Source organism: Akebia trifoliata, chromosome 11 (genome assembly GCF_017979445.1).
Source record: "Akebia trifoliata isolate Shusen 1 chromosome 11, ASM1797944v1, whole genome shotgun sequence".
NCBI classification, from domain to species: Eukaryota; Viridiplantae; Streptophyta; class Magnoliopsida; order Ranunculales; family Lardizabalaceae; genus Akebia; species Akebia trifoliata.
The window spans coordinates 44422425-44449797 of record NC_141385.1 but is presented as its reverse complement, the minus strand read 5'-3'; the positions used below and the strand labels follow the sequence as shown (position 1 = coordinate 44449797).

Genomic DNA, 27373 nt, shown 5'->3' with positions numbered 1-27373 from the left:
GAGAGAGAGAGACAGAGGAGTGCGATGGAGGTTCTGTCGACAGAGAGAATAGAGACGAAGAGGGCAGGGGTAAAATGGTCATTTCAAATGAACCGTTTTCGGTGTTTAACTTCGTCCGCAAACGCGAAAAAAAAAAAAAGCGGGCTTCAACCGCATCTCGAATTTGCGTTTCCAAACGCAATTTGAAGATTGTGTGCTTTAAAACGCGGCTTTTCAACGCAAACGCAGTAAAATCTGCGTTTTGAAGCTGTATCAAACAGTTTGAATTGGTGTGGCATTAGTAAAAGTTATGATGATGATGTAGTGTATTAAGGTGCATCAAATGCATCAAATCATACTTACGGTAGGTAGTTATGCATTTATATAACTTCTTGTAACTTGTTCTTCCAAAATGTGTGTTTGGAAATGGTAGCTGGTGAGAGTTAGACTGACAACTCCCCGTTTAAAATTCTAATTGGTTGTTTGCTTGACCAATTCCAAGGAGTTGCAACCCCATAAAGTCCTCTAACTCCCATCTTTAAAAGAGTTACAACTCCCACCTACATAAATTGGATGTACATAAACTCCTCGCAAAAATCTATTGTCATAAAATACCCCAAAGATCACGAAAGCTTTTTTTTTTTCTCTATCTCTCTTCCTGCCTTCCCCTTCCACCATGTCTCTCATCTTCTCTATCTTTCTTCTTCTTCTTCTCTCTCTCTCTTCGTCCCCAATTTCTCACTGGATTTTTGCCTCCACTCTCTCTCTCTTCCCTTCCCTTCCCTTCCCCCATGGCTCATTGCCACCCCAACTTTTTTTTTATGCCCTTCGTCCTACTCTTTGATTTTTACGAGTAAGGCTAGACATAGTCTTACTAACTTAGTAAGATTTCAAAATTTATTAAGGATTGTTGAACTCAGCTTGTGGCATTCAATAGCATGATCTGATGCCACACAGATGAAAAGGACAAAATTCTATGAATTTTAAAAAAATACTTAAATTTCACCATTAAATTTTAATTTTAAATTTGGGAGTTTGGTAGCCCTCCATTGTCAAAACCTTGGATCAAATCCACAAGAAAATGTTTTTATTTATTTATTTATTATTATTTTTTTGTATGAGTTTTTCCATGAAATCTAAAGTGCTATGGTGATGGATTTCCAATGTGGTAATCCATTTGAGTTCAATCACCCTTGGTACAGTTTGAAATTAAATTTTACCAAGTTAGTAAGGATAGTATTTTTCTCAAATCTCAATATTCAATCTTATCCCAAAAAATGGGTTGACTCACCTAGGTCATCTTGTATATAAATCATTTAACTCACTTTATATTATTTATAATCTAAATTCATATTTAAATAATTATAATTTTTAATAAAATAAAATAATTATAATATTTTAATCAAAAAATCATATTTATTTAAAATAATAAATATTTAAATTAGCAACAATTAATTATTTTTATCAAAATATACAAACCCACTTTGACTCGGTTGAGTTTTATCGTCTAGGACGATATGTTTTTTTAAAGTAACAAAGGAGTCATATCGAATCTCAATCGGAAATCAAATACTATAGCTCATTTGACAAGTTAGAATGAACTCCAACAACTCCAATTCCCACCCCAACTCCAAATCCAACTAACTACCGCTTCCAAAAACACACCCTTAATGTAATCCTACGGAGAACAGGAAATAGACACATGGGTAGTGGGCTTGATAGCAAAATCATCGAAGTTGGTGATGATTTGTTTTCATGAGTTGACTCAATCAAAGTTGGAATCTTTTGAGTTCATATTGTAAGAGTTGATCCTACGTGAGGCTTATGTGTGAAGCCTTTGTGGCTGAGCTCTTATGGTCTCATCACTATTCCGTTGGAAAGTGCTTGGTCTCTTCGGGTTGAAATCATGGGACTAAATCATAGGGTCAAACCATAAGGTCAAATCATAAGTTTGAACCATGGATCGAGTCAGAGATTGAGTTATAGGGTCAGACCACAGAGCAGAGTCATAGGACTGAATATTTGATACAAGTCCCTTGACCTTAGTCTTTTTATATTTGATTGAGCCTTCAAGCTTAGTCAAGTCATAGGACAATTTAAGCACCCACATCTTCAACCTTAAAATTTTATTTCCTTGAGCCTTCAGGTTTTGGGCCTTTTTATTTTTATTTTTTTATAATTGAATATCCTTGTAGATGTCAGACCGGGAAGTCTCGGGGCATGTGCAACGCTCACTAGGGTAGTGAGGGTGCACCCTTGTAGGTGGCCTTTAAGGAATTAATGCTCATATTGGGTATCGAACTTTCAAATTTAAAATTGCGATCTAACAATGAAAATTAACTTTTTTTTTTTGTCAAAGGTCTAGGAATATTTTCCTCTATAACCCTATGGCATTAGACTATGAATGTTTTTAGATGCCAACAATTGATGGCGGAAACTTTCTTTATTAACTTAGTAAGGCAAGTGTTTTTTTTTTTCTTAACAAATCTTGACGTGAGATCTAGGGGCGGAGCAAGTAAGGAGTTGGTGGGGGCAATTGCCCCCACAGAACTTTGAGACACCCCTATATTTTCAACTACTTACATGCTCCATTTGTCCTCACTCCCTCACCTCTCTCCCTATTTGCCCCCAACACCCTTACCTCGCTCCAATTTTTGCCCCCCTCCCCTCCTTCAATTTTTTGTCGATGGCATTGCCTCTTGACTGGGCCTTCTCATATACTAATTGAAAATGACCTAAATATCCTTTTCTTCAACTTCTAAGCAACTAATCATAATTCATCCCCACTACACGAAAATCCTAGCTCCGCCCCTGGTGAGATCCACCTTTTCTTTTAATGTAAATACTTATAAAACCCTCGGTATAATGAGTATTTGATTAAAAGAAATGATGATATTATAAATATTTAATCATTTAAAATAATGTAAATCCCACTCCAAGATTTGTTGAGTAAGAAAGTTGATATCATAAGAGAGATTTTGTAATAAAAATGCAACAGATAGATATACTCAGTAAGCTATTAAATTGACTTGACTGAGTTGAATTCTCTAATTTTAAAGCATAATAGATTGAAACATGTTTCATTAACAATATGTAGTATTTAGTATATTTTATTATGTCATTTATAATATATAAAAATTAATCTTTGAATTCTTCTGAATGGTTGAATAAAAATATCACTTATTTCTCCTCATTTAGATTGCTAAGCAAATCAACTAATATTTTTTATTGTTCACATTAAAAAGAAAAAAAAAATACTAATTATAGTTCACATTTCATTCTAATGACCCTAAAAATTACAATAACTTGTATCCACAAGGCTAGAAATGGTCTCAACATTAGCTTCTTTGAAGCTTTCCAATTCCTTGAGAGCCAAAGATCTCAACCTCTCCACCATTTCTAACAACCCCACCTTATCCTCTCTTCCAACCCCATACAACATCATCCCATGTATCATACCAACATAGAGCCCATACTTCCTCAATTTCTCAATTTCCTCCTCACTACCCCCTCCTAAGATGGCCCCACATGCAGCCCCACATGAGTAGAGCCCACCTTCCTTCTTCTTATAAACTTGATCCATCCATCCCTCCTGGCATAATTCACCACCTTCTGATCTAGTACAAAGCATTTGTATATATTGACCATCTAACATACCTTCTGAGCCCATGGCACGTGTAATCTCGAGGATCACCCTTAAAATCTTATCTGAATTATTGCCCGTGGGGTCATCCGATCTAGCCAATAACTCAAAGCCAAATGGCAAGATACCATCGCCTGTGAGAAGTTCAATGTTGGCGGAAAATGCATGATGGGCAGTGGGCTTGGACTTAGGCTTGGGCCGATCCGTTAGTGGGACGTGCTCATGGGTGAACGCTGCAGCATGGATGAGATGTAGTGCGGAGGCTGCTGCAATGGCTTGCTCTCTTTGGCCTCCGACAAGCTCGCACGCAGCGATGCATAAGGCCGGGGCCATGTTTCTTGGGGCAGCAAAGACTAGATGGTGCATAGGCTCAAATACAGAGAGCGGTGCGCGCAACGGGATGGCCCGTTCAAGATGGGAGTCGAGATCGGTGTTTATGGTGGTCCAATAAGATTGGTTTTGGGCCATGGAGACCCTCATGGGCCTATAAGATTGTAATGGACATTGGAGATTGGTTCTAGAGAGAGAAGAGAAGCTTAAGCTGTTGGTGACATGAAGCAAGGGTACAGCCATGGATGGAGAGAGGGCGAGAGAGGTGAAGTTTGGTTTCTAAAGATGGGCTCTTTAAGGTGTTAGGTTTTATTATTTAGAGAGTAGAGAAAAGGTTATAAACGTGTTTATGAATGAAAATATCTTATATTAGTAATGTTTTAGGTGGGCCGGCCAATACTTTTCAATCAACTTTTCTTATGAGGAGACCTGTCGTTTGGTTGATTTAGACAGACATATACCCTCAATATTTTGGTGAATATTTGAGTTACCCCGTTGTATTTTCAAACTGATGATTTGCCCCCGTTGACCTCGGTCGTCACTATAAACTTCTGAAAAAATTAATTAAATAGGTTCATCTTTTACTTTGTACCAAAAAATATTTTGATTTGTCTTCCAAAATCAGGCATCTTAAGTTTATTGGGTAACATTTTTTTACTCAACTCTTCAACCTAAAGATTTTATCTCTTTCGACCTTCAGTTTGATTTTATTATCTTCTTCAATCCTGAGATTCTATTTACATTAACTTTCAAAGTTTTTGAAAATGTAAAATATTTGGAGTAGAAGATGATGGAATTTTGATTGAAAAATCAAGAGTTTTCAACGACAAATTATGCTGAGGTTGAAAACAATGGATAATGGATTAAATTTTAAATTCAATAAAATAAAAATAATTTACCGTGGAAGTTTATGAACTTAAAAATGATTGATATTGAGAAGATAATCGAGATTTTGAAAAGAAAAATCAAGGATTTTTTTTTATATAAGTATAATATATTGCAAAGAGGAAAAACGAAAACAAAGAGGCCGAGAAAGGCTCACAAAGAACAAGGAAAAGAAAAACACAACACCACTAGTTACAAAGAGAGTCTCATTTAAAAATAAAATCATCAAAAGAAATCCTTGCGAACTCTATGTTTAGCTTCGACCTTAGGTATAGGAAATCCAAGATCTCTTAAAAACTTGCATGAGAGCTTCTGGTCTTGTCATTGAACACCCTGTTATTTCTCTCGTTCCAAATCCTCCAAGCAATAGCTGAAGGGAGCATAGCCGACAAGTAACGTTTTCTGGTGTGAAAGACGTTATTGGACCACTCATCCAACAAAGAGAAAAGTTACGAGGAAGGACCCAATTAATACCAAATAAATCAAGGAAGTTTGACCAAATATTATAGGAGAATGAGCAATAAATAAAAATATGGTCAACCGATTCCCTTTCCATCAAGCAAAGGGGGCAACAGTTGGGAGTGATCCAATCCCGAACAATCAAGTTATCCATCGTAGAAAATCAAGGATTTACAAGTATTGCATGAAGTTAATGGGCATTTAGGTCATTTTCTAATTAATGTATAAGAGAAGAGAAAGGCTAGCCTTACTGTCATAGTAAGATTTGAATCTTACTAAGAGCTGTTGAGCTCACCTTGTGGCATCCAAAAACATGATCTGATGCCACAAAGATGTAGAGGATAAAATTCTATGACTTTATAATAATAAAAAAACTTTAAAAACTTATTTTTCTTTGTACAAATTTTAATTTTAAATTTGGGAGTCCAATGGGAGTTTAGTATCCGTCTGTTTTCCAAACCTTGGATCAAACCAAAAAAAAAAAAATTGTTTTTTTTTGTTTTTTGGATATAAGTTTTTCAATGAAATTTAGAAGGTTGTGGTTCGGGTTGGCAAGGATCAGTTCAATATTGGATTAGTGTCACTTCCATACCAATTTGAAAATTTTTAAAGATTTATCTGATCTGAACGGATTAATGAATATGTGAACAAAATCCGATCTATTTCATTCTTAATTTGAAATATAAATTTTTTGTTTAAAAAAAAATCTATTTTCCTATGACAAATATAGAGGGAAATCAAAAGACTAAAACATTTTATCTATATATATTTATATGAAATTAAGAATAATAATAATAAATTATTGAAATATGTTCAGATCGGATTGGGGTACATCCAAATCCGATTTTCATATTTTTTGGATTGGATCTGTTCAGACATCAACTATATTTCGGATCATTATCAACCCTAGTTGTAGTGTTGGATTATCCATTTGGTAGTTCATTTGACCTCAATGACCCTTAGCAAGATTTGAAATCTTATTAAGTTTGGAAGGTGTTACTCATAAGAGAAAATTTATGTCTTTGACAGGGGTGTCTCAAATATTCATCAAAATGTGAAGGGGTCTTTATAAATTATGTTGACTAAGTCGAACAAAATTTTAAAATTCTAAAATCGATTGAAACATGTTTCATTATCAAAAGTTTTTCTTCTCTTTACTACTCTTCTTGGACTATAGTGTGGTGGACCTAAACCCATGGGATAAACGTGGTCTTGTTTGGGGTCTCCACAAGATAATGTGTACCAATCCCTAAAAAGCTACTTTTAAAGACCATTGGAAACGTCGTTTTATTAAAACTTCCACATTTATCACACTCTAGTTTGGGCCCACTATATTTTAGAAATTAACGTTGTGTTTGGATGGAGAGAAATAGAGAGAGAAGAGAAAATGAATGAATTTCTCTTAATTCTCTTGCTTGGATTGTTAAGTGGGGGCAGAGAAGAGAAAAAAATATGAATTTTCTTTATCTTTAAAAGTGGAGAAAAAAATGAGAAATCCTTTTAAAATATTTTATAATTCTAACTTTACCCCTAGATCTCTTTTAAAATATTTTAAAATTCCAAAGTTGTCCCAAGTTCTCCCCTATCAATCCAAACATGATTGAGAGAAATTGAGTTTTTCTTCTCTTCTCTTATTTTCTCTTGTCTTAATGAGTTTTCGTCTCTCCACTTCTCTCAATTCAAACATAACCTAACATTGTGTTTAGATTGAGAGAAATGGACAGAAGAAGAGAAAATGAATGAGTTTTTCTCCATTTCTCTTGTTTGGATTGTTAAGTGGGGAAGGAAGAGAAAAGAATTGAAGAGAAGAGAAAAAAAAAAGTGAGTTTTCTCTCTTAAAAGTGGAGAGATTTGGAGAGAAATGCTGAGAATTCCTTTTAAAATATTTTATAATTTACTCTGCCACTAGATCTCTTTTAAGACATTTTAAAATTTCAAAAGTGTCCTTCTCTCTTATCAATCTAAACATGGTGGAGAGAAATTGAGCTTCTCTTCTCTCAATCAAAACAAAATATAAAAGTAGATGAAATATCACTCTATCTATACAATCTGTTGCATCAAGAAAGAGATATATCCAACTAAAAAATAATTCTTTAATTTTTGTCAAATTCAGGGTCAATCAAGCAAATTGATAGTTGTATATTTGATTTCTTTTAGAGTGAGGGAAATCAAACCGTAGATTATCTAAATCTTGGGGTTTTATGTTGTTGATCTTATAAATCTTCATCTAGATTTGATTCATATTGTTGAATATGATTCATGTGTAACTAGACACAAATGTAACTCTTGGTGATTTTAATGAAAGGAGGGTATCATATCAACCGGTCAACCCCATCTTATCGATTAAAAAAAGATTAGAAAAATCTAATTTCATTATGTATAATCTTTGAAATGATGCTATTTGGATCCTACATGGTTGATAGCTCTAAAAATTATGGGCTTTTTAGTGTTTTGTACTTGGAATCGTAAATGAGCATTTCGGACTCCATCGATTGGAAATGTGGACATAAAAATCCTTAGAAGCACCTTCTTAGCTTCTAATAATTGTTTCAATTCTCCCCGTCGATGTCAAATTTGTTAGCTTCTTTACCTTTGGTATTAGCCATTTCAAAAGATTTGGCCACTTATGTTTTCGTAACCAATCACTGCCTACTTTCCTTTTACGAAAATAAAATTAGTTGTTATATATTCGAAAATCAACTTCTTCTACTTCATCCAATCCTACTTCTTATGTTTATTATACATATGTGATCAATGTTTTCACATGTGTGAGGCTTATGTCTCAAGACTTGCCTGATAGTGAGGTCATTAAAACACCATGGGACGTGATGAAAGAAATATAAAAACATCAGACACATATTTGGAAGAAGTTCCCAAAAGGTTGGGACGTAGCCAACATTTTCTTATAGGATAGACGAGATTGAAGAGCTTGAAGATGATTGATTTTACATAAACGTCAAGAGAGAGGATCTTCTATAGCAATCTTTCAATACTTGAGAGAAAGCACCACCTTTGGAAAAGGAAAAAAAAAAAACCTAATACTTTAGTCATATAAATCAAAGGTTGATGAGGCATAGGGATACATCACACCTTTTTAAAGTCTAGTGTCGACGAATCAATTTCATTCCCCCTTTATCCTTATTTTTCTAAGACTAATCTCTTTTATTTTAGACAACGTAATCAAACCAAATATTAATCTTCTTTGTTGGCAATGATCCCTAGGACTAACGATATTATATACAAAGAAATAAACAAAAAAAATAATCAAGAAACCCAAGATTAATTTGCATGGCGTGACCAGATGATTATGAGATCCTTTTACTATTTTCATGAGAAAATGGTTAAATTCTCTTAATCTTATTCCCTTTCAGAGAATTGAAAGTCTTCCTTAATCCTAAAACTAGCTAACTATGAATTTGTAGTCTGGACAATTAAAACACGAAATTATTCATAAAGAAAATATTACAAAATTGAGGAAAAAGTCAACACTAAAATAGGTGAATCACTCTTGTGTAATATTCATTCTATCGAGTTTAGTCTTACATCGGATACTCATTGGCTTGTTTCTCTCTCCTCAAGAGCTCCTAGGACTCTCCACTCATTGCAAATTGGTTTTGACTTGTGTCCCAAATTTATCACATTCTTCCAATATAATACCATCGAAGAGAATACAAAGCACAAACATTACGTTTTCCATAGTTTTTCCAAAATCAATCATATTGTATAGAGTGGTGTTCGGAAGCCTTAAAGAGAGCCAAGCATTTTTTCAATGTATGGGTTAAGAGTTTTGGAATGGGCTGATTTTTTGTGAGAATGATCTTTACAAAAAGTGGCCAGTCCATGATTCTTCAACTTGTAAACTAGGGTTGGAAGTTTCGGAACGAGTTGACTTTTGGTGATGATGATCTCTTCTAATCATCCTCCATAAAGATCATCCCGAAACTTGTAACCCCTATTTTGAAAAATGTTTGGCTCTCTTTAGGGCCTCTAAACGCTTCCCTATTGTATATTGTTTTATGATGCTCTTTCACCTAAGAGCCTTACAGACCATTAATGTGCCTCGGCCCACATCTCCATGTTTAGAAACATTGTCAGGAACCATCATTTAATGGTTCATTTTAGGACATGAGAGACATCCCTACAAAATGGATGGTCCCTGGTCTTGATCATCCAATTAGATCAATTTGTGTCACAATAGGTCTTTAAGGTGGAACCCATTGAATGATGGGTCACAGTCTCCATATCTGTGCCACATATAAGTCTCTGCTGGTGGTAGACTATCCTTGGCCTTCAACAAGTAGGTATTGTAGGTTTTTCTTCGTAGTTAATTTGTTTAGTTGAAAAAAAAAACAAAAATGGGAGCACCAGAGGACAGAAGTGGTTGTCCCAACTTATCAGAAAAACCAAAGTATCACACAAGAGATTTTGAAATTTTCAACACTAAAACCTCTCTAGACTTTAGCAATTATTTTGTTTCAAAATTCATACATTAATGTCATCAATTTGAGAAAACTAAAGATATAAAACTGAAAAAAAAAAAAAATTACAATATAGAGTTATAGAAAGAGTGAGAAGGACCCCATAGCACCAAAAAGGAAGAATGAAATTCTTGGAGACCCATTTTGTATGTTAGTTTCATGGATACTTAGCTCCATAATATTAGATTTTTGTTGTAACTCATAAAATTATTAGATTTTCTCATAGAGTGTTGAGTGGTCTCATTTTCATAATTGCAACTTTGAAAAATCAAACAATTTGTTCTCTTTCCTTCACTTGAATCCTCATCTATCATTAAAATTATGTCACAAAAATATGGGTTTCACTAAACGAATCCATTAATTCTATCTAAAGCAATGTCATTAGATAATTTAATGTAAACCAAAAAGAGTAACCACAAGGGCTCAAAATTATTACAAAACTAGGCACACGGAATGATTATAATAATCAAATTAAAATGTAAATAAAAAAAGTATAAACGCAAAAAAGGATTTACGTGGTTCTATAAGATTGTCTACTTCCACGGGCGATGACGAGATCCTTTCACCATCTCTGTGAAAACCAGGATTACAATTTATCTCAATCTCACTTCCTCTAAAAAATGAAAATCCTTCATAAAAATCCTTGAGTTTGCCATGGATATGTAGACCTCAAAATACAAGGCTCAAAACATAACAAAGATTAATAAAGTTATCCTTGAGTTTTCATAAATTCTTTGGTGTGCAAGTGTTGAAGATCTCCATGTGTTAAATCACTAGAGAAACAAATAAAATGCAACTGGAAGCAAAATAGAATTACCTTTGAAGTTGATTGGTCCATAGGACGGAAAGAAAATTTATGAATTTCAAACCAGTGGCACGTGATATTGGCACGGCTCAATCAAATAACAGGACTTGCACCATGCGAGCACCGTTTTCTAATTGAACCGGACCAATATCCCGTTAAACCGATTGATTTAACATCCTCGAATTCATCATTTGGTTTCTAACATTACTCGAAGTCCACCTGATTCATAGAAAATAAAATCCCAAGGAAGAAACACAAAATAATCCTTATAAAACAGGACATAAAAAGCACAACAAAAGATGGAGAAAAACATGGGTTTTTGACATACAAACAAATTAAACTTTCTTATATCTAAACTAAAACTAATAATGTGTAAATGACTAAAAATCGACAAAAAGACAGAGAAGGATGATCCCTTCAATGATGCAAAAGAAAAAAAAAAAAAAAGAAAATTAGGAGAAGAGGTGTGTGGGGGAGATGGTCCATGAGATTCACTTTATGAGAATGGAGAGATGTGGCAGATGGGGTAGCTTTGAAGAAGCTGCATTGAATTCTACAACGACCCAACAGCAATGGAGGTTGGAATATTTATTTTTAAAGTTAGAAACAAACTAGAGCTTTAAATTTGTATTTATGAGGTGCAGAGGGATATTGTACTGGTTTCACGGACCAAGAACCTATGATCCATTTTTTTTTTTTTTTCTTTTTTCAATTTTGGCTGTTTGTAGATTAAAAAAATTTGCTATGAGCCTTATTTTTCTTTCTCAATAATTTAAGTTTAATAAAATGGTAATTTTCAAATCTCTGTTGTGTAAATGTCATGTATTTTATTGCGTTACCCAAAGTTGCCGGGGGGTGGATCCCCCTTTCCGAATTTTTAAAAGAATATGAAAAGGGTAATCGTGTAATATTTTCTTAGGGAATTTTTTATTTTTGGAGGTTTTCTGTTTTGGGGAGTTTTACTTATTTTAGTAACTCTCAGTTATATAAATAGAGATCTCTAAGACTATAAAACTTAAGAGAGAAAATAGTAATTGTTCTTATTTTGTTCCTTAGACGTTAGCACACTGCCAAACCACATAAATCATTGTGTTATCTTTGCTATTGTGATTTTTCACAATCTCTTTTAAACCATCTCATGCCATATTCATGTGCAATCCCATCTCGATTTAAAATCTCAATTTGCATCTCATTTGGATCTTGTTCATAAGTGATACGTCTTGGTCTCTAACAATTTTTAAAGCCCATTTCATATTTGTGAACCTTACTAAAATAAATAAATATATATATATATATATATATATATATATATAGGGTCCCTTTCAGCAACAAACATTTTGGCAAAACATTTTTCAAAACATGGGTTAGAGGTTTTGGAATGAGCTGATTTTTGGTGAGGATGATCTCTACGGTGAGGAGATCATCCTCACCAAAAATCAGCTCATTCCAAAACTTCTAGCCCCATGTTTACAAGCTAAAAAATCGTGAACCGTCCATTTTTTGTAAACCATTTTTGATGGGTTAGAAGTTTTGGAATGGGCTGATTTTTGGTGATGATGATCTCCTCACCGTAGAGATTATCCTCAACAAAAATCAGTCCATTCCAAAACCTCTAACCCATATTTTGAAAAATGTTTTGCCAAAATGTTTGTCAAAATGTTTGTTGCTGAACATTTCCCATATATATATATACATATTGATGCAAAAGAAGAAGAAATTAAATTATGGTTTTAATATCTCATCTCCTTTACAAATGATATCATGATGAATTAAGCGAACCATCTCACTCCCGGGAGATTTTTAAAATCATTCCCTTCACCAATTAATTCTATCTCTAGAGCAAGTGGTTTTATATATATTAATGTTAGTTATTGTAGGGAATTAGAAATTCACTACTAATCTCGATAGTGTAACATATCAATTCCAACATGTCTGTTGGGCAACGTGTGTCTTTGTTTAAATTAAGAAGGTTTAGCCTTATTCAAGAGTAAGTCAAATTCCCCCGTTCAATTCTACCTAACATTACAACAAGAATGATGTAGCACCCCAAAATTGCACAATACCAGAGACCGCGATCTGAGGAAATTGAGAAAAAACAAGAAATAGTAAAAATAGAAGAAAGAGAAAATCAAGAGAAAAATTATAATTTGAAAAGAGCAAATGATCGAAAATTCAAAAAAATAAATAAATAAATAAAGTGAATGTAATAATTTTTTGCGTTTAGTAGGAAATCGTAGATTGATTTCCATTAGACATTTTATTTGCATGAACACTAGTTTTCATCTCCAAGAATAACTCGAAGATCAATTACTATGTACTGTTCACTCATCCTTGCATCATTCCACGTCTTAAAGGTTAATCCCGAAACCTACTAAGAGGGGTCCTAAAATTATATCATTTAATAAAATTAATCATTGAATTCTTCTGAGTGATTCCGTCAATAAATATTGATCTAGTACACAACATTGGTAATTAAATATTGATCATTTATATATGATGGATTTGTGTTTTAAACTTTTAATGATGTTTATTGTGTTTGATCTAATGTTTGGTACCACATTTTGATTGGATTAATGGATTTTGTTGGAGCCATTTCGATTTTAGTCTCTCTCTTTTTTGGACATTAATGTGTCTGATTTGTTTCTTGAGCTGCGATTGTTGTAAATTTGGTGTTTGATCGGATCGGATCTTTTTAGATTGATTAAACATTTAATCAGATCAGATTCAGTTAAAAAAAGTATTGATCTGATTGGATGGGATTAAATCTCGATCATAGGATAAAAGCTTTGGATTGGTAGAAATTTGACACTGATTTAGTACCGATCCGATCCATTGTTAGCCCTATACCTGGTCCTAACAAGTCTAGATCGGGCTTCAATTGATTTTCGGATTCTACAAAAAATTTAATTCATGCATTATTTTGAAATCATTTAGAGTCATTTAATATATTTTTTAATTAAAATATGAATTCAATCTCTATCGTAATTGAAAAAATGGTTAAAAATAAAAGTAAACATTTTTATTTATAATATATTTAATTATCTTATTTGAATATAATTTATATAATAAAACACAATGGTGGATCCCACACTCTTTATCCCACACAAGAAGAAAGGTGGGGATTTAATTTTCTTACAAATCTTAAAGATACTTTAATTTTATCGTCTTCCTCATTTCTTCTTTTTCCACGAACACTCTTCCAAGTTTATCATCTTTTCTCTTCTATCTCTCTTTCCAAGAATATTCCATTTAATTTTATTATATTTCATTTACTACCTTTTTCCAATAATACCTTATCAATTTCCTCTTCTCCCTCTTTTCTAATAATGTCACTCTAACTTTATTATTTTTTCCTATTTTACCGCCTTTTAACTTCAAAGAGATTATGAGACATTAGCAAACTCTATTATACAAATAAAGTATACTAGTGAGTTGAGTTGTTAGGTCCTAGTCCAATCCAGATTTAACAAATTGAGAAATTTTAATTGTAAGATCAAAATCTAGGCCCTAATCTCTTTTGTGTTTTTTCAATTGGATTGGATTAGGTTAGCATGGTAACTAGGTTAATAAGTATCAATTTTGTTTTGGAACTGAAGTATCCATACCTCTTAGAGTGCTTGACTAATCCTCAGGGTGCGTGCAATCCCCCTCCCGCCCCACATGCTTCAAGTAATTTCTGGGATAAAACTCCGATGTGGCTTAAGGAAGGATTCAAACTTTATATCTCTACTTAGTGAGGCTCAATAGACATTATTAATTTAAAAGAGAGATGATATTGGCACCTCAATTTTTACTTATTACATCCTAATTAAAATAAAGAAAATAAGTGAATGATTCAGAAAAAGTAAAAGTTGAGATGCTAAAAGAAGTTCTCTCTCTCTCCTAGATGATTAATGCTAGAGTGACCTCAGTGGGGGACACTTCGACATGGTGGCACGCACATCTCCGTAGATGCATTTTCTTGAGATACAAGTAAAAGCATCTACGAACATGTGCGAGCCACCATGTCAAGGTGTCTCCCACTGAGGTCACTCTAGCACAACTCTTTCTAGATTTCTATTTTTGTAGGTTTAGGATCATTTATGAGTTAACGCCGAAGGATTGGCTAAATGGCAATTTTGGGGATAAGTAATTAATGCATATATGTGATGAGTTCGATACCCAGTATGAGCATTAATTTCTCAGGCGTTACCCGTGAGAGTACACTCTCACTTACCTGGTGTATGTGATGTGTGGGTGTTGCACATGCCCCAAGACTAATCCTTGACAAGACCATGTTTTGTGGAGGGCAAAGCCTAGATACAAGTCGGATCCGCTCTCTACACGGATGCATGGTTATAAATATAAAAAAAAAGATTATTTCTTAGCCCAATCATAAATCGTAAACAATTATTGAAATTGTTTGAACAAATGTTGTATGTTGGATTGTTTAAGGAGTGTATTTTAATCTTTAATTGGGGGTGTGATTAATGATTAAAGAAATCTGGGGTGTAATAAGTAAAAGTTGTGGTGCCAATAGCAGCTCTCATTAAAAAACAGGTTTTCAATTATTGGAGTTATTTTGTACTTCAGGAGTTAGTTTGCAATCAAACTTCCGATCTCCTTTGCGCCCGGCCTCGTGGGCCCTCGTTTCGAGTGTAGATATTAACCTGAACAGATATTCTGGCTGTTGGATTCAACCAATATCATCCATGGCTTTAAAAAAATCCAAGATAATTAAAGAGTCCAGATCGTATACACCTTGGGTGGACTGTGGAGGAAGGGCAAAAATTCATAAGAAAATGCCACGTGGCCATATTCCGAAAGTCGTATTGCAATATAACTCTCGTAAGTACTACATCAGATATATATAGAAAGAGGTTTCCTTGTTTCATAGGCAATCCATCTTCCCTTTCGCTTACGTCTTGGTATCAGAAACCCTAATTTCTCACTTAAAAATCCCCAACTCCTCTCCATTGACATTGACAAGGCAAATTCTTCTTTCTTTTCGTTTCGAATTCGATTGTGAGTTTTTTTTTTGTGCTTTTGTCTCGTTTGGATTCTTAGGGATTCTGAATTCTTGTTTCTTTTTCACTCTGCTTTGCTTGCAATCAATCTTGCCTTAATATTCTTTTAATGTTTGAAAATTGTAGCAGAGATCATCCATGGCGTCCAAAAGCCCCTTCAAGTTGGAACATCCCCTGGGTTTGTTCCCTTTTTTTCCCCTTATCTATTAAGTATTTTTGTTGGATTTTGTCTGCTCCTCTGCATAAAATTGCGATTTTTCTTGAAGAATCCCAAATTGGGTATTAAGGAAAAACTAGGATTAAGGAGTTGGAGTTGGAGTTGGGGATTCTTTATTGTTGTTAAAAGGGAAATTTGATTTGCATGTTAAAAGCATGATTTATTTATTGTATGTGTTCAAGATCCATCTTCATCCACTAAAATTTTTCATGTTTTTGAAGCTTAATAGATGATCGCATCGATCGGAAATTGATCTTTAGGTAATGTTTTGGTTAGTGAACAAACCAAAACATCCATCAAAGCCAGTATTTTAGTGATAAATATTATTTAATACATCTTTCAGGTTATAAAATTGTTCTTATAATTATTTGTTTTAAATATTTTATATTTTTGCATGTTTATACAGAGATGGAGACAACAATTTGTTGAGAATACATTAAGTTTGGAGAAACTTCTCAATTTCATTATGAGTTAAGGTTCAAAATTTCGTCTGGAATATTTTTCAGGGACAAAACCTTGGTTCAGAGTGACCTAGTCAGCATGGTCACTTACTAGCCACTAGGCATGGCCCTTACTGGCTTAGGCTAGACTGGGCTTGCCTCTACTGATTTAGAAGTCATAGATCATGAAGATTTTGGTGCCCTTTGCTGGGCTAAATATGCATTGGTTAATAATTCCGTTTCTGTTTAGCTATCCAACTCCTTCAAGTAGAGAATCAAATGTTTCTCATGTATAATGATTGAAGAGCGGAGAACTACCTCTCTCTTAGCTTGGTTGGTCTAGGACAGCATGAACAAAGCCAGTCAGACATCTCTCATGTGTCTATCCAACATCTTCTTATTCAATAAGTGATAAGCTTCCACTTTATAAAAATAAAAATAAAAACTGATTAACTTCTCTCTAGTTTTTTGTTTTTTTTTAATGTGATAACACATGGTTACATAAAGGTTTTCTTTGTGAAATGTGGAGATATGAAGGCAATTGATGCATTATTAATCCTTTGGATATATATATATATATATGGGGGGGGGGGGGGGGGGGGGCGTTCAATGGCTAACTTTTTGGCAAAACATTTTAACATGAGTTAGAGGTTTTGGAATGGGCTGATTTTTGGTGAGGATGATCTCTACGGTGAGGAGATCATCCTCACCAAAAATCAGCCCATTCCAAAACTTCTAACCCATGTTTACAAGCTGAAAAATTGTGGACCGTCCATTTTTTGAAAACTGTTTTTTATGGGGTTAGAAGTTTTGGAATGGGCTGATTTTTGGTGATGATGATCTCCTCACCGTAGAGATCATCCTCACCAAAAATCAGCCCATTCCAAAACCTCTAACTCATGTTTTGAAAAATGTTTTGCCAAAAAGTTTGCCATTGAACGCTACCCTAATATATATATATATATATATTGCTTTTTTGCTGTCTAATTTGAGCTATACCACATTGGTGAGTGGTGATTTTGAAGAGCTTTAGTGAGTTATACCTAAATAGTTCCATATGGCCAGTGTGCCTATATCCACGACCTTTGCTGGCTTAGGCTAGGCTGGGTTTGCCTCCACTGGTTTAATAGTTCTGTGATGAAGCCCATGATGCAAAAAACACTTGTGCTTTATGATATAATACCTAAATAGTTCCATATGCCCAATGTACTTATATCCACATGACGCAACACATCAATATGCCCAATTGAACCATTTAGGTACCTATAACACCTAAATACTTCTTTTCTTTTTCAGAAATACTACACGATACTTCTATGTAGTATTTTTTTATATATTGTACATTAGTTATAAGTTATTTCTTAACTCCTAACAATTTGCTTGTTTGTCTTTGAAAAAAATGTAAATAACGCCTTATAACATGTGTTATTGTAAATCTTTGCAATATTAGAGGTTTTGTTGCTTTTGGCTTGATGTGGATACAATAAGAAAACGATACTTAGCTTTAGATATAAACTTCTCAAATCCTAACAATTTACATGTTTGTCTTGAACAAAAATGTGTAAACGATACATCATAACATGTCTTATAGTAAATCTTCGCAATGTCAGACGTTTTGTTGCATTTGGCTTGATGTGAATAAAATAAGAAAATGATACTTAGCTTTAGATATATAATAAAAGTTGCCACACGCAAATCAAATGAGAGACCCAAAATGCAAAGAGAAACTGGTAAAGCTGTTTTTTTCCCCAATATGGGTTTGGGTTTGAGCTGTTGAACACCATGAAAGGTGGTCTTTACTAGAGCAACACACCTTAATAAACTAGCTATTTGTCTTTTTGATAAATTTTACTTGTTTTATGTACATAAAGTAATCAGTTGAATCAACAATTGGTCTCACTGACTTTATGATAAAAACAGCCAGCTAAGTGATTGACTCTGTAATAATAGTCTTGTGAATTTTCTCTTTCTAAATTGGTTGATTAACCATGTTTTGAATCAAACTGTCATGCATCTGACATATTTGGAACACATCTCATGACGCATGTGGTGCAGTTTTCGACATCTTTTGTTAACCTCAAACCTCCTTTGAAAAAACTATGCTAAACCCTTCGAATATGTGTGCTGGAGTAGCTCCCTTTTTGTACCAGTATTGGATGGATTAACATCCTGAGTTCAAGGAAAGGTTCCTTGATATATGTTATTTGTAAATAGTTTAGTGTTGGTGAGTGAAACTAGAGAGTCATTTGAATTGCAAACTAGAACCATGAGGTCATACATTAGAAAGTAGGGGTTTTAAGATAAGCAAGATGAAGATAGAATAAATAGTGCAACTTTAGTCTGGACCCGTCTAGGGATGAAGCACTAGCTAAGATTGGTAGTCAAACAATACCTCAAAGAGATCAATTCCATTATTTAGGTTAAAATAAGAAGGATAAATTGATGAGCATCTGACATATAGAATGGTATTGAGTGGATAAAGTGAGGGCACTTCTGGAGTGTTATGTGATCGATTTGTATCCATTGAAATAAAGGGGTGATTTTGCAACACAACAATAAAACCAGCTGTGTTTTACGGAGCTCATTGTTTAGCACTCTGTGAAGGAACGATGATGCAAACAATTTTTTACAAAAATGATTGGACGATTGAAAGACCAACGATGCACTTAGAATCATAACTGATCAAAACAAACTCAAAGACTGGAAAGGAAAGTCATTAACAAGGGAAAATAAAGGATTACATAGGTAGATTGACTACCGTAGCTGTCAGATATGTTGGACTGCAGCCTCACTAAGATGATTCGGCAGAAACATTATGAGAAAATTCTCAAAAGAAAATAGCTGAACTGGTAGGGACATCCATCCCTTTGCTCCAATTTATAGATGAAGCAGATGAGAAAAATGATCTAATTTGAGGTAAATTGGATTTCATAATTTCCCTTTGATCTCATTTTCTAGGATTCCTAAGTTCAACTCACCAAATACTTTTTTCAATCCCCATAAGAGTTTTTATGACGAGTTTCTAGAATTCTTAGAGAATTCCTCAAAAAATTTCCCAAGCCATGCTCTCCAATTGGCTCCATGTCCTCACTTGTGTCTTCTTGGTGCTCCCTTGAGCTTTGACAGTGTTTGTTATCTTCTTGAACATCAAAATTTTGATGCTGAGGGAGGGAGGGAACTGAAATGATGACTAAATTATTAATTATTTTCAAGGATTTATATGTTATATGAAACCATTTACACCTAATCATGGGACCACCGTTGGATCTTTGGATTGAACTAATATCTTGAAGAGAACAGCTTGCCCCCTGTTTTGTCAAAGAATCGAAGTCCTAGAAAATCCAATTATGTGAAGAAGTTGGTTAAATATGGCCTTTGTACCAAACATGGGCATTAATTTTATGACATCTATACTGTAATCATGCCAGTGTGAGCTAAAAAATGTAAAAGGTTTGTTACTTAGTATGACTTTCTTATTTTATTGTTTATATTTCTGAAGTTTGTGTTCTTCTACATGTCAGAGAGGAGGCAGGCTGAAGCTTCTCGCATCAGGGAGAAGTATCCTGACAGAATTCCAGTAATTTTTTTTTTAAGACAAAAAACTAAAAAAAAAAATCTTGTACATATACTGCGCTCATTCTATATTATTTCTCATCTAAGTGATTTTGATATATAGGTAATTGTGGAGAAGGCGGACAGAAGTGATATCCCAGACATCGATAAGAAGAAGTTAGTCGGATCTTTACTTCTATCATAACTTCTGAAGATCTATCCATTTCAATATAATTTTTCTCTATTTTGCTATATTTGCATTCATTCTGTCCAAATGCTGACTATTATGCATTGATGATGTATTGCTTGAATTGTTTAAATCTTTTGACACGATATCTGTCTGGCACAAGCATCTATTGATTTTTCAGTCCTATTTTATTGGGAACTATGCTACTGATATGACTGTTAATATGCTTTTTTATTTTTAATTAGTAGAAATTTTATTGAAGAGAGGACGAGGTGTCCTCAAGGAAATACAAGCAAGTCTACACTCTCTCGTTACAAACAAGATCCCACCTAAACAAAAATCTTCAAAAAGGGAACCTCTAAACTGCTTTTACACCAAAAGAACACTAAACCCAAAATGCTTGAGATTAATTAAGCATAGTCTCTTGGACAAGACTATTGTTTTTTTTTTTTTTTTTTTTTCTGTCGTTTCACATATATATTATTTTTATTTTTTTATGAGTAAGCTGGACTTGAGCAGACCCTAAACCGTTTGGATTTTTTTTTTAATGATGTATGCAGATATCTGGTTCCCGCTGATTTAACTGTTGGGCAATTTGTCTATGTGGTCCGGAAGAGGATAAAGCTGAGCTCTGAGAAGGCAATATTCATATTTATCAAGAACATTCTTCCACCCACTGGTGAGAGCAAATACAGTTATTACTTATATTCTGATTAAATATCCTCTTTTTTTTATAATGATGTAATTTGAAAACATTGTTATTGGGTCATTGCAGCTGCTATGATGTCGGCAATCTATGAGGAGAACAAAGACGAAGATGGTTTTCTTTACATGACTTACAGCGGTGAAAACACATTTGGTCTCCAAGTGAAATCCATATAAATAAAAAGTGATGGAAAAAAGATACAAAAGAGAAGATGTATATTCTCTGAAATCCCCTCTTTACTTACTCTTGAGACATAATCTGTGCAGCTCATCGTTTCTTATTTTAAATATGGATAGAAGACTTACTTGCTTAGTAATCTTTTGATAACAAAGGAAGCAGTTTGAATGTTCTTATGGCTTTACAAGTTTGATGTCAATGAATGAAATTGGTTAATTCTTCTAGTTACATCCATTTCTTTCGGTACTAACCTCTTTATACAGGGAACTGCCCAAGGATTCTGATTTCTGAGATTTGCGCTCCGCTTTCATGTAAAGCCGAGAAGGGTGATCTGATTGCCCCCTCAGATACCAATTGAAGATGTTTAATGCACCTGTAAATCTCTCAATGTTATGGAATATTTGTCAAATTGGTTGGATGACTGTGGACTATGGTTTAATTCTTAATTCAGTTGGACTAACGTATATTTATTAAAAATTCCAAAATATAAGAAGAATCGATTTTTTTTAATATACAAAACATGGAGTCTCCACTTTTTTGGTCTGGTTTTTGTAACACTGCAATGAACCAATTCTGAGCTATGTGAGAAAGTTTAGGAAAGACTCACAAAATGCACCTCAATCGGAACTTACTTGGCAACCCTTTTGAGAACATGTGGAAGGCAACAGAGTGCGAGTAGTCTGGAAAATGCCCTCTTAGAACCATCGTTTTTAGTGCAATCTCAATGTAAGCTCGTACACCAACAACAAGTTTGTACTAAGAAATCAAAAACCTAAACATTATTATAAAAAAAAATTGATTATCATGGGTATCCTCACCCTTCGAGTGAGATAAATCCCAAGGTCGCACGCACCGCCCTGCACCTAAACATTTCGGTTCAATATTTGTTCCATTCAATCTCGCTTGAACCGGAGCCATCCTTATAGCCTCACAGTGGTAAACATGTACTAATTTAATTTAAATATAAGTTTGACTTGATGTGTGGATGGATCTTTTAGCAAATGGAGTATTGGACCCATCCACAAAATACCTCAAGATACACTCTTTTGGCCCATTGACCCATTGATTTTTTTTTTGGATGGGTTAATATCCAACAATGGAATCAAGCCATTTTTAAAGAGTGATTTTTAGCAATTAGATTTTAAATGGGCCAAAAAGATTAGGGTCCGTATCGAACGGTTAGTTTATCATCGTATAGGGTTCCGTTAACTTACTATTTTAATTTTTAATTGGATTAGAAAGAAATTAGCAAAGTGGGTTGTTTTCCAAAGACATGTATAATTGAGTTGCATTAGCTGTTATCAAGAAAAGTAAACCTTAGTGGGCAAAAGGTTCTCCAAAAGGATTAAGGTTGAAACACAAAAGAGTAGAAAATTGGCGTGAGAAACATCGAAACCAATCAAAAAATGCAAAATAAAATAAAGAGAATATGACAAATGAATTTACATGGATTGACAAGATTGCATATGTCCACGGACGATGATGAGATTCTTTCATTATTTCTATGGAAAACCAGCTTACAATATCTTGATCTCACTCGCTCAGTAAAACTGAAAATATCCCTTATAGAAACTCTAAAACAAGTTTACAAGTCACTCTTCATATACAATCCATTCTACCCCCAATAATTTCACCAAGGCACAATTGTAACACTTTTTGAGTTTGGAGGGGTTTTCATCTACTTTGTATGATAAATATAGACAGATAAATCCATTGAAAATAGTTTTAAGAAATAAGAGTGCTACTATTGCTGCGCCAGCTTTTTCTAACGACACACCAACGGTGTGCAATTCTTTAGTGATTTACATAGGAATTAATGTGGCATTAGTAAAAGTTGGAGGGGCAATAGCAATTCTCTAAATTAAGTCTCCAAAACACTTACTTTAGCTTAGAGCAATAATAGTTAGTAGGGCAATGGAGAGAAACTGATGACATACATCAGTACTATCCAAAAGTAGGGGAATATGTTAGTTTTAAGCGCAAAAAAAAAAAAAAAAAAATTTGATTTTTCTGGTCGAAGGCAGTTAGAATCATCCCAGTGGGTAAGTTAGTAGGTCCAATCCATCTTTTTTGGTCTCATGATTCTACTCAGTACCACAAAAATGAAGTACTTTGCTCTTATAGGGCACTATACCTATCTCTGCTACATTTAGAACAAAATTAGAAATTTGAGAAGATTCCCACATGTGGAGAGAGAGAGAGAGAGAGAGAGAGAGAAAAGAGAATTGAAGGAACACAAGGGTGATGTGAAGCTCATTTGTTTAATGGCTTAAAGTGATGGGTGTGCCCTAATCATTGCATGTATTCTGCATGGAACCATGGACACCTTTTTACCCTTTAGTCATGCAACCTTCATGCTTCTTGAAAACTTTTGAAGGAAAAAAAATAGCCCTAAATGGCATTTTAGGAAATTTAATTTGAAAAGCATTTTTATAAATAAGTTTATTATGTTGAAAATTCTTTAAAATTTTTAAAAAAGAAAACAATTTCTTTTAGAAAATATTTTCAAGGAAAAAAGTTTATAAGACAACCATCCAAGCTTCAACTTATTATTGCCGCAGCTAGTGGTCAAGCGCTTAGATATGAAAAATACATATAATACCATGGTTTAAAACTCCATCGAGACATTCCGATTTTGATCAAGGCTGAAATAATACATTGATCTAAAAACATTGAATATTTCTGAAATGTTACAGATTTTCATAAATTTGTCTTTTAAGTATTTAAGAATGTTTCAGTCGAGATCATCTTGATTATTCTCTTAATTGAAACATTTCCTCGAGATGAGATTTTAAACCATGTATACCACATTCACATTTTTTTTTTATATATATATTTTATTTTAGTTTTATTAGTTTCACAATTCAATATAGGGTTTTACACTCATAATTTCAATCCTCTAATAATATAATGACTTTCATAATACAATTGAAAATTACAAATCAAATCCAGACTTTAATGAATAAGCAAACTAATATATTATAATATAATCTTCTCAATTGTTTCAAACAAATCATTCTCAACTCCCAAGTGTACCTTAAAAAAAGATCAATAAAACTGATTAAATAGGCTTAGAAGATCCCAGGCATGTTGTTCCATGCACCGAGACTCCAGTCGTGATCCGTCGTGGTGGTGCTAACTGGTGGCAAGGATGATATTAGTTGCTGCATTTCAAGGCCAATGTCGTCCTCTGTCACAGCTGAGGATTGCCCATTGGAGGTCTCGCCACAGTTGCTGTACCCCAACTCAGGAATTGACACGTTAGATGGGATGATATCAAGCAGGCTCGCCAACTCATCCTCCATCGAATAGAACTCGTCCTCGGGTTCTTTCTTTCTCTTCATCCCTGCATGAATCAAAGAAGAAAACTCCATTTTTTATGTATCTAGGATTCAAACAAAAGGGAAGAATGTATTTGAGTGTCACATTTTTACAACAGTAACAATTATTACAAAAGAGGACTGATGAGAAGAGATTCTGATAAATGAGATATTTTAATAGTGTTTATGGAATGATAATGGTTAATTGGTTACTACCCATCAAAGAAAAAAAAGGTTAATTGATCATACAAATTGATAGATTTGGTTAGTTAAATGAGCTTCAAGTTAGAAGTTCAAAGAAAGAGAACATATAGAACAGGAACAAAAACATTCCATGATGAGGAGAGAAATAAACAATAAGAAAAAAAATAAAATCAAAGAGATTATGAAATAAAAAATAAATAAAAAAGAGTTCAATTTAGAATCATGGAAGATTGATATAAATTATAACAAGTTGAACTAATTCATCACAAGGAAATACTTTTCATGATATTCTAAAATCAGTTGAATCTGCCATGTGAGAGGACTCAAAGTAATCGTAAAACCAAGAATCAGAAGAACTCACCAACGGAACAATGCGTGGGGTTCAAATCATCCCACTGACTCGCAGATCCTAGAGGTATCGTATCAAGGCTCTCCCCGAAAAAAGAACTATATGGTGGAGCATCGATGATCGATCCATTTAATCTGAAATTTCCTTCTATCTTTGAATCTTGACAACCCAAGATAACTTGATTCTCCTGCAAAAGAGCATCTAATGGCTTGCTATCATCGCGTGTCAACGGCATGAGAATGTTATAATCATTGGGGTTGCCAAAGGCAGCGGCGTTGACCGCTGGCTTGGGCATTTGGCTTGAAGGGAGCTCCAATTTTGTGGAGAAAAAAGGACCAAAAGAAACCAGACCATCATCGGGTTTGAAAGGGTTTTGGGGAATTGGCGATTGATTAAGGCCATATCGATGTGTCTGAAGACGTGGCATATGGGGAGCATTGCCCCCAAAGTGCTTAAATTCGTGAACGGGAGGCACAGGAGAAAAAAGGGTACTATTGTGATGAGTGAAGAGAGGGGTCGTGGTAGGAATAGTGATCGGATCGAATAAGGAAAGAGGATACCCGTAATTGGGTTTCAATTGATGGGATGATGAGAGCTCAATTGGAAGTATTGGTGATGGAGAATTGAAGGGCTGGTGAAATTGGAAATGGGTTGCTTGTTTAGGTAAATCTTGTGGGTATGGTGATAGCCCGGCTCGTTTTCGCCGCTTTATTCTTGTGTTCCAGAAGTTCTTGATCTCATTATCTGTCCTCCCAGGTAACTTCAGAGAGATTTGCCAAATAAAAAGTAATTAATGAACAGAAGAATACAGGGACAGAAACCCATAGGTAGAAAAAAAAATGGAGCAAATCAGAAATAAACAAAAATAGAGAAAAAAGTTATTAAGGATTTAAAGTTAACTAGAAATCAAAGAAATTAGAAATTGAGAAATTGATTGAAAGACAGATAGATAATAATAAAATTTTATTTTTTATTTTTAAAAAAGTAATTAATGAACAGAGCAAAACAGGGGCAGAAACATTAACACATAGAGATAAAACTAGAAAGAAAAAAATAATGGAGAAAATCAGAGACAAACAGAAAAACAGAAACAGTTATAAAGGATTTAAGGGTAACTAGAAATTAAAGAAAAATTGGTTGAACAGATAGATAATAATAATTTTTTTTCTTTTAAAAAAGATGAAGAAGGAGAGGAGATGACATACCAGAGAGGCCATTCGAGCCCATTTGTTACCGAATTTGGCATGAAGTTCAATAATAACATGTTCTTCATCAGGACAGAAAGAACCCTTCTTGAGATTAGGCCGAAGATGATTAGCCCAACGAAGACGACAACTCTTACCACATCGAAATAGTCCAGAATTCTTCTGAACAGAATTCCAATTACCCTCACCATGCTTCTTCACATACTCTATAAGAACAGCATCCTCTGCAGCTGTCCATGGCCCTTTCTTCAACAACACATCACCCTCACAAAGAACCAAAGGTGCTTCATTTGTCTTTGTTTCACTATTGTTGGGCATCTTCCTTCTTACCCTCAAAAACCAAACCCCAACACTTTTTTCTCTATTTGAAGATGTACTTGTTATGGGTTTTCTGCCTTTTGTACATTGGCGGATTGGGTTTTGAGAAACTCCAAGAGATTAGTCTGAGAGAGGAAGAAAAATAGAGAAATGGAGAGAAAGATAAACAGAGTTTCTCTGTTTTATTGAGATTTTGAAGATTGTTATCTGTGGGGTTCTTCAGATATTCCTTAGAAATTAGAGACGTGTAGGACCCACAAGAGCTTCTTCAGAGGGCCAGCTATTTCGAGGTTGCAAAGCTTTCATCTAGCAGTCATTGGTCAATCCTCACCGTTCATTCTAGACTATTAGGGTTTTTTACGCGTTTTCTTCCTCAGCAGTTTTGATTTTTCCACCTCTTTCATTTTATGCTTTGATTTCAAATTTCAAACATATACTTTTCATTTTTAATTTTCTTAGGTTGTAACTACGGCTGTCAATGGATCGGTTCGGATCAGATTGGGGTTGATTTGGTAAAGGTCCAATAAGGATCGTACCCTATCAGATCAGGTTTTTTTATTATCAAAAACCAATATTAAGATCCAGGATCGATCTATTAACAATTGGTTCAGACCAAATTAGATTTTATATACAAAATCTAAATAAATTTTATACATCTTAACAAAAATATAATATAATTTATATATTTTCTAATATATAATCAGAATCCAAACCATCGGTCCAGACCCAAAGTTATCAGATCATAACGGACGAATTTCGGGTCTGACAGATCCATTGAGAACCCTAATTGTAATTAAGGTTATCAATGGATTGGATCCAGTTCAATCTTTAATTTCTCTCGGTTATCAAAACCATTAATTTTTCTCAATTCTAATTTTTATCGGTTATGATTTCATTTTTAAATCAATAGAGTCATAAATGTCAAAAAAAAAAAAAATGGTTTTGATTCTTAATCCATTTGATTCCAAAATAAAAAGGGGGACCAAGACCATTTATCAATTTTGATTAAATTTGTAGTCACTGACACCCTTAATTATAACTTTAGGCTTTAAAAATTATCCGAGTTTAAATCATCTAGTAAGATTATCAAATATGAATCGTCCTTCATATCAA

General features: G+C 34.1%; 2 protein-coding genes and 1 pseudogene across 4 annotated transcripts; 1 reads left to right on the top strand and 2 right to left on the bottom strand.

Annotated features, from left to right (window-relative positions):
• Window positions 1–3172: 3172 nt before the first annotated feature.
• Window positions 3173–4244, bottom strand: LOC147391958 (heterodimeric geranylgeranyl pyrophosphate synthase small subunit 2, chloroplastic pseudogene; annotated as a pseudogene).
• Window positions 4245–15427: 11183 nt separating this feature from the next.
• LOC147391957 (autophagy-related protein 8C-like) lies at window positions 15428–21092 on the top strand. Of its 3 annotated transcripts, none has more exons than XM_086458615.1 (6): window positions 15428–15583; window positions 15715–15763; window positions 19764–19819; window positions 19919–19971; window positions 20542–20660; window positions 20757–21092. In XM_086458615.1, the coding sequence occupies exons 2-6, from the start codon at window positions 15724–15726 to the stop codon at window positions 20861–20863; spliced, it is 375 nt and encodes a 124-aa protein (XP_086314741.1). In that variant the 5' UTR covers window positions 15428–15583; window positions 15715–15723; the 3' UTR covers window positions 20864–21092. The 3 variants fall into 3 exon arrangements, with proteins under 3 accessions (XP_086314741.1, XP_086314742.1, XP_086314743.1); XM_086458616.1 differs by having other exon boundaries at window positions 15429–15583; window positions 15712–15763; XM_086458617.1 differs by having other exon boundaries at window positions 15489–15548.
• Window positions 21093–23818: 2726 nt separating this feature from the next.
• LOC147391956 (transcription factor MYB97-like) lies at window positions 23819–26627 on the bottom strand. Its single transcript, XM_086417263.1, has 3 exons — window positions 25943–26627; window positions 24750–25497; window positions 23819–24210 (listed from the first exon to the last, which is right to left on the bottom strand). Exons 1-3 carry the CDS (start codon window positions 26258–26260, stop codon window positions 23936–23938), a joined length of 1341 nt encoding a protein of 446 aa, XP_086273389.1. The 5' UTR covers window positions 26261–26627; the 3' UTR covers window positions 23819–23935.
• Between the last annotated feature and the right edge of the window lie 746 nt (window positions 26628–27373).